The sequence below is a fragment of the Impatiens glandulifera genome, chromosome 2, assembly GCF_907164915.1.
Source record: "Impatiens glandulifera chromosome 2, dImpGla2.1, whole genome shotgun sequence".
NCBI lineage: Eukaryota > Viridiplantae > Streptophyta > Magnoliopsida > Ericales > Balsaminaceae > Impatiens > Impatiens glandulifera.
This window is the reverse complement of record NC_061863.1, coordinates 25099708-25108199: the sequence shown is the minus strand read 5'-3', so window position 1 is coordinate 25108199 and position 8492 is coordinate 25099708. Positions and strand designations below refer to the sequence as shown.

The following is an 8492-nucleotide window of genomic DNA, read 5'->3' as shown; positions in this document are numbered from 1 at the left end:
ATACCACATTTTATGTACTTCGGTAAAACAACTCATCTTCTTATATATCTCATCACATATTTTTTCCGAATAAATCTCTTATCTCATAACCTTACACTTTCACTTTGGTCAATCAAATATTTGATTAATATTCGACCCGGAAATCCGGACACTTTAAAAATTAAGCATCATTATATATATAGATTAGTTAGTTAAAAAGTTGAACTTATATTGTTAAAATGTCATGCGTTCATCTAATTTTGTGTTGAATTTAAAATATAAATTGTTATTAGCCTAGTTGGTTAAAAGGTTGTATTTGTTTTTTTATGTTGCAAGTTCGAAACATACCTATAACATTTTTAATTTTATTTTTAACGTTTTAAGTTTATGGCGGGTCAACCCACAATCCGACCCAAATATCCATTTACTCTCATATATATATATCCAAATTAACCACAGCTCTCGACCCGACAATCCAGACCGTTGTCATATCTCTATTTAAAAGATCAGAGCACAACCGAATTGCACACCTTTTTGAACCTTCTAACCTTCTTAAAAGCTTAAGCGCACATACCTTGAGAAACCCGTGATAACCTTTTGCTCAAGCTTTCAAACTAGTGTGTGTTAGAAATTCAAGTGTATTATAATTTCATCTATTCTGTGTGAGTGGTGAGTATTGTAAGTTGACAGAATCTATTTCTGTTCAACAGAGTGAGCTTATTGAAAGGTCGAAAACGAGTAGTAAATAAGCTTTGGGTGTTCGACATAAGCATTGTAAACGATCTGAATATTCTAATGAATATCATTCTCAAATATTTGAGAAAAGGGGTGATGTAGGAGTTTTATCTCTGAACATCTATAAATCATGTGTTGTGTCTTCTTATTACTTTGTGTCCTTTCATTGTTGTCTAAACCGTGCATTCGTTGCTTCAAGTTGAAACGAACATTTCCGCACTTGAACTCGGTTCAAGATTTTGTGACAACTTACGAAATATAGAGACCAATATTAACTTCTTACAGAGTTAGTATCAACCGGTGTGTATAAGAGTTCACCTTTGTGAGACCCCAGTCTCCTTTGACGATCCTGATCCCAACAAACACTTTAAAAATTAAACATCATTATGTATATATATATATATTTGAAAGAGAAAAATCATTTGATCTATTTTCTTGTTAATGGTTAAAGCAACTAAAAACCATTATTTAATTCATTTCTAAGTCAATTCATTGTGAAATCTTCTAATGTGTAATTCCGCATCCAACACAGGTCACTCTTGGTCAAGATAGAGTCCCACGGGACTTGTAATTTTATTTTCTCAATCTTCTATTTTTACCTTAACCTACATCATTACATATTAATTACCGTCAACATGAATGGTACATCTATCTATATAATTATAAGTACATTATGTATTTAAATATTTCTTTTCAATAAGAAGACTAGTTAGGCATTAATGGAATAAACAACTTGTTGTGTATGTGGCCTAATGTACTACTTTATAAATATCATTTAATACAGGTTTTAATCATAAAAGTGAAATAATATATTTGACGACACTCTCGAGGACGTAGACAGTTTGGGCAAACCTCGTCATATCTTGTGTTCTTTCTTTTACTTTCTCTATTGTTATTAGTTTACGTGGTTACTCGAATCAAAAATTGATATCAGAGCGTCGTTGAGATTTAACCTAAACTAATTAGAGATAAAGAGCTTATGTTCTGCGTCCGGGTTTTGATTCTCATATCAGACCGACAATGGTGGTGGAGAAGAAATAGTGAAACTTTCTTGACTAGTTGAAGCTTCTAGACGAAGACGAATTTCAACAACAGTAACAAGAAGTAGGTTTCTTTTTTTTTAGTTGATGAAAAGCTGAAAATAGAGATTTTAGTTTTCTCTCTGTTACTGAAAATAGATCAGCATAATCTAAAGTAAAGAGAAAGATTTCAGATCTGATTTTTTAATCTATAGAAAAAAAAGATCTGAAGATATATTTTTGAAAAAAGGAGAAAGATTTCAGTAGCAGCACCAACTGATGCTAGGAGAGAGAAACAAATCAGAAAGCTTAAGGCTTCCTTGATTTAGGTCCTATTTGTTTGTAAAAATAAGAAAAAGATTAATTTGATTCCATATTTTAACAAGTTCTTAAGACTTTTAGTTTTAGTTTTAGTTTTGAATTTGTTTGATTTGTATGGGAATTTGTTGAGATGTCTTCGAGTACCAGATTTGAAGTTGGAATGTTCAATGGAACAAGTAATTTTGGTATGTGGAAAACGAAAGTTAAAGATCTGTTGGCGCAACAAGGAATATTGAAAGTCTTATGTGCTAAAAAAATTAACAAGAATGGATGGCGAAGATTGAGAAGAGTTGCAATAACGGGCATCGGGGACCATACGACTTTGTTTTGTAAATGAAATCATGTATCATGTGATGATTCATAATCTCTAGTTGAGATATGGAAAAAGTTAAATGGTGAGTTTATGTCAAGATCATTAATGACTAAGTTGTATATGAAGTAGAGGTTATATGGGCTGAAGATGCACGTACAAAGGTTCATATTTGGCTCAATATGTGAATATCTTTAATTTGATAATCATGGATCTAGAACAATTTGATGTGAATATTAATGATGAAGATAAAACAATTATTCTTGTGTGCTCATTACCGTCTTCATATGAGCACCTGGTGACTACTCTAATATATAGAAAAGAAACTATCAAAGTTGAAAAATTATTGCAGCATTTTTAACCCAAAACCAACAGAAGCAGGATGTATGAGAAAATTCTCAATGTGACCCAAAATCAATGTCGTGGAAGAATGCAAGAAAAAGAGCATCCTGTAAGTGGAAAATTAAGATCCAAGTCAAGGAGTAAAAAGACGTTTCGTTGTTATTGTTGGGATTGATGTTAACAATAGATACCAGAGTCTTGCCATTGTGAACAACTTACGATAAACTCTTTGATAATAATCCTGTGAGGGATTAGCATCTATTTCTATTCTACGCAAATCCTCCAAACTTTTGAAACAGATTCAAGTGCAGAACTGTTTGTTGGATTTGAAGCTTTAGACAATTGAATGTAAATGGAATAAAGTAAAGAACACAAGGAGTTTTATGGATGTTCGAAGATAAAACTCCTATGTAATCCCTTCTTCCACAACCGGAAGGATATCCACTAAAGCTTTGAATCAAATACAGCTCACTAATCTAGCTAACTCTCTATTGAACAGAAAAACTTCAGTTCAACTTACAACACTGAAGTTTCTCACAGAAAAGACAATATGTAATTGCAATGTGCTAACGGTTATACAAAAGTAGTAATTAATTTTTTTGTGTAAGTTAAGTAGTGTATTTCAGACTTGTTAAATTTTTCTAATCGACAGTTTGAAAGTTGGGATGATTCGATCATTGCCCTTGAGCTTCTATATATAGTTGAAATATACCAACGATCGAATATTCATGTAGACACGTGGCATGTATCCGTTGGACGACCTTCTATTGTACAAGAGTACAACAGACTTTGAGAATTTTGATCGTGGTTGTACCAAATAGGTAGTGCGTCGAATATCCTCTGATCTTGTCTTGTACTAGAAAGGTAATTGAGAGATATTCACGTACGTGTCATTCATTCATTTGATGAAATTAGATGGCTTGTCAGAATGTTGAAAAAAGTGGAGCAGACAATTAGGTGATCGTGGTTAGACGGATGCTTCCTTTAGATAGCTGCTAAAGTAAGGAATCAGACATTCTTCTTTAGACCGCGTCTAAAGGAGTTAGACGTCCTCATCTAACTACTTTTTCCTTTAGACACGGTCTAAAAGAGTTAGACGACCTCGTTTAACTATGCATCCCTTTAGACCGCGTCTAAAGAAGTTAAACGTCCTGGTCTATCCACGCTTCCCTTTAGACTGTGTCTAAAAGAGTTAGACATCCTCGTCTAACTACGCTTCCCTTTAGACCGTGTCTAAAGGAGTTATACGTCCTCGTCTAACTACACTTTCCTTTAGACCGTGTCTAAAGGAGTTAGACGTCTTCATCTAATTATGCTTCCTTTAGACCGCGCCTAAAGGAATTAGACGTCCTCGCCTAAAGGAGTTAGACGTCCTCGCCTAAAGGAGTTAGACGTCCTCGCCTAAAAGAGTTAGACGTCATCGTCTAACTACGCATCCCTTTAGACCGCGTCTAAAGGAGTTAGACATCCTCGTCTAACTACGCTTCCCTTTAGACCGTGTCTAAAGGAGTTAAACATCCTCATCTAACTACGCTTCTCTTTAAACCGCATCTAAAGAAGTTAGACGTCCTCGTCTATCTACGCTTCCCTTTAGACCGCGTCTAAAGGAGTTAGACGTCATCATCTAACTACGTTTCCCTTTAGACGGCGTCTAAAGGAGTTAGAGGTCATCGTCTAACTACGTTTCCCTTTAGATATTATCTAAAAGAGTTAGACTACCTCGTCTAACTACGTTTCCCTTTAGACAATGTCTAAAGGAGTTAGACAACCTCGTCTAACTACGTAAGACATCTAAGACTACCTGCTTCAGACCGCGTCTTAAGTAGCAAAGTCTTTTAGATTTAATCCTGCACAAAACAAATAGACAACTTAGCTTGATCATATTAACATTATCAAAATGATGTTCCACGCCATAAACATATTTTATATTCTTTTAAAGTTAATCAAAATTTTTGTTTCATAATTAACTTTCTTTATTTTCTTTGTTTAAAATTTTCCCAACAGTTATAATTGTAGAGATCTAGGACATATAAAGAAAAATTATCCAAAGACAGTTAATGATGTTGAATCTTCCAAGTCGGTGAACGTTGTTCATAATGACGACTTAGAGCAAAATGATGGTGATGTAATTTCAATTACATACAGTCAATTCAATGATGCATGTATTCTTGATTCGGGATGTTCTCATCACATAACACCTAGTAAAGAGTGGTTCAGTTTATACAATTTAGGTAATTTTAGTTTTGTTTACTTAGGTGATAATAGATGCTTTAGTCTTATTGGCATGGGTGAAGTCGAAATTAAGATGTATGATGGTACTATTAGAACTCTTATTAATGTTAGACATATATCTAAAGTGAAAAAGAATCTGATCTTATTAGATACTTTACATAAAAATGGGTATTCTCATTAAATGGACGAGGATCAGGAAACCATTAAAAATCGTAAAGGTGCATTGATTGTTATGAAAGGAAAGAGAACCAAAGAGAATATATACACATTGTTGGGGAATACAATTGTAGGTGGAGTCCATTCTATTGAGTCAGATGATGATAATACAATATGATGGCATACATGTCTTACGCATATGAGGGAGAGTGAAATGATTGAATTACATAAAAGAGATATGTTGAAAGGTGTTAAAATCTGTAAGTCAGATATTTGCAAATTATGTATTCTTGGAAAACAGATTAAAGTCAACTCTATAGCTAATAAGCATGGTATATAATGAATTATTGATTATGTGCATTCTGACGTATGGAGTCTACAAGAGAACCATCATTGGGTGGATCTTTGTACTATGTGACCTTTATTGATTATTATTCTAGACAAGTCTGGATTTATTTCTTGAAACATAAATCTGAAGTCTTTGTCAAATTCAAGTTATGGAAAGCAGAGGTAGAGAATTAGACAAATAGAAAAATAAAATATATGAGGTCTGATAATGGTATAGAGTACACAAATACGTAATTCAAGAAATTTTGTGAGTAGCATGGTATTTAGAAGAATTTTATAGTACGTAAAACACCACAACAAAAAGGTGTGATGAAAAGGATGAACAAATCCATTGTTGAGAAGGCAAGGTGCTTGAGATTGAATGAGGAGCTTCTTAAAAGTTTATAGGAAGAAGTTGTGAATATGGCGGGTTATCTCATCAATAGATCACCAAAAGCATCTTTGGGATGTAAGTTGTTGAAGAAGTGTGGACAGGAAATGCAACCGACTTTAATAATTTAATGATTTTTGGTTGTCCCGATTATGTGTTTGTACCGGGTGATAAAAGATCAAAACTTGATCCAAAGTCCAAGTAGTACATCTTTCTAGGTTACATAAAGGTGTTAAGGGATACATGTTTTGGGATACAACTGCAAAAAAAATTGTAATCAGCAAAGATGCAGTATTTGATGAGCAATATATGTTCCAGTAAAGTAAAGACAACACTGTGAAAAAATGCTCTATTTCAGATACATTACAGATAGATTCAGAAGAACCCTTTGTTGAATTTGATAGGGTTGAGATGGATTTAGAATAACCTTTAGTGATATATGATAGAGGTGAACGTTACAAATGGTTTGCAACACTATAGTCTAGTAAAAGATAGTCAAAGAAGCAATACTATGAAGCCTCCTAATAGATTTGGCTATGAAGACATGATCTTGTTCACACTGCTTATCGCTAATGATGATCCGGTAAGCTTTCAGGAAGCTATTATGAGTCAGGTGAAAGATAAATAGATGGGTGCAATGGTTGAAGAGATGGAGTCTTTATAAAAGAACTAGACGTGAGAGCTAGCTAAACATTCCAAGGGTAAGAAGGTGATTGGGTACAAATGGGTCTATAAGAAGAAACCAACAGTATCAGAAAAAGAAGGGGAAAAGTTCAAGGCTTGACTTGTTGCAAAATGGTTTTTGTAGTAGGAGGGGATAGATTATGATGAATTTTTTTCTCTAGTGGTTAGACATACTTCAATTAGGGCAGTACTTGCATTAGTAGTCAGTTTCCATTGCACTTACAACAGATGGATGTTAAAACAACATTTTTGCATGGTGATTTGGAGGAGAAACTTTACATGAAGCAACTAGAAGGGTTCACTCAACCTGGACGGACGTGAACATCTAGTGTGTAGGTTAAGGAAATCGTTGTATGGGTTAAAAAAGTCTCCAAGATAGTGGTACAAACGATTTGACTCCTACATGATTAAAATATGTTATATGTGATTCGAGTATGATTGGTGTGCTTATGTCAAAAGCCTTGATGACATGTCTTTTATTTTTCTGTTACTTTATATGGATGATATGTTGATTGTTGCACAACATATGAATGTTATTGTTAGTTTAAAAGCTTTGTTAGGCCAGAAGTTTGATATGAAAGACATAGGTACTGCGAAAGAATTCTTAGAATTGAAATTCATAGGAATAGAAGCTCAAAGAAAACTATGGTTATCTCAACGGGACTATGTTGAGAAAATAATAGACATATTTGGGATGAGCAATTTGAAGCTAGTGTCTACTCGTTTGGAAAACCATTTTAAGATTTCTTCTAAATAACGTTTGAAGTCGAACAAGAATATTGAATACATGACAAAAGTTCCACATGAAAGTGCAGTTGGTTATTTGATGTATGCGATGGTTTGTACATGACCGGATTTGACTAAAGTTGTGAGTCAAGTTAGTAAGTTCATGGAAAAACTAGGTAAACAACATTGGAAAGCAATCAAATTGATCTCCATGTATCTAAAGGGCACTTCAAGCTATGGTATTGTTTTCCGTGGTCAACGAATTAATGCTATAGTTGCTAGATATGTGGATTCAGACTATGTTAGTGATATGGATGATATAAGGTCTACAATTGTATTTGTGTTTACTCTTTGTGGGGGACCTATATGTTGTAAATCAACACATCAGTTTACCGTCGCATTATCAACATCAGAAGAAAAATATATGGCAGTAGCTGAAACTGTTAAAGAAGCATTGTGGCTTAATGGGTTGGTAAAGGATTTGGGTATTGAGGAAGGTAAAGTTCAATTACTTTGTGAGAGTAAGAATTTCATTTCTTTAGAAAATAATAAGGTGTAACTTACTAGAACAAAGTACATTGATGTGAGATTTTACAAGATTAAAGAGTTGATCGCATCTGATGAGATATTGTTACAAAAGGTTCATACACTAAAAACGTAGCTGATATGTTGAAGAAGCCAGTTACCACCGATAAGTTTAAACATTATTTGGGCTTGTTGAATGTTTCAAGTTGCTAAGAAATGGTTGTAGGTCAGTCCACTTGGAGTGTCTAAAACTATAAAGAATTATCTTCTAAGAAGGCTTGTATTTCTCGGAGGTGGAGGAATGTAATTTATTTCCTATAAGATGAAATATTCGCCAATGTGGAGATTGTTGTGTACATGGATTATATACACATGTTAATTAAGTTTAGAGGTAATGGGTTGTTCCTAGAGTAGTTTAGTCTTTGCGACCTAATGTACTACTCTATAAATACAATATAATACAAGGTTTGACATAAGAGTGAAATAATATATTTGCCTACACTCCCAAGGACATGGGAAATTTGGCCAAACCTTGTTATATCTTGTGTTATTTCTTTTTTTTCTCTATTGTTATTAGTTTACGTGGTTACTCAAATCAGCACTACTTTTTATACATAAATTGGTGATAAGTATGTATTGTATATATAGATTTTACACGTAAATTAAAGTAAGAACTGCACATATATTTTGATTTAAACAAGACATTAGAAAATAAACTTGATTTACATTATATATGATATTTTTC

General features: G+C 33.6%; 1 protein-coding gene across 1 annotated transcript; it reads left to right on the top strand.

Moving 5' to 3' along the window:
- The first annotated feature begins 7385 nt into the window (after positions 1-7385).
- Positions 7386-7781, top strand: LOC124924520 (secreted RxLR effector protein 161-like). Its single transcript, XM_047464546.1, has one exon. The coding sequence runs from the start codon at positions 7386-7388 to the stop codon at positions 7779-7781; it is 396 nt and encodes a 131-aa protein (XP_047320502.1).
- Positions 7782-8492: the final 711 nt, after the last annotated feature.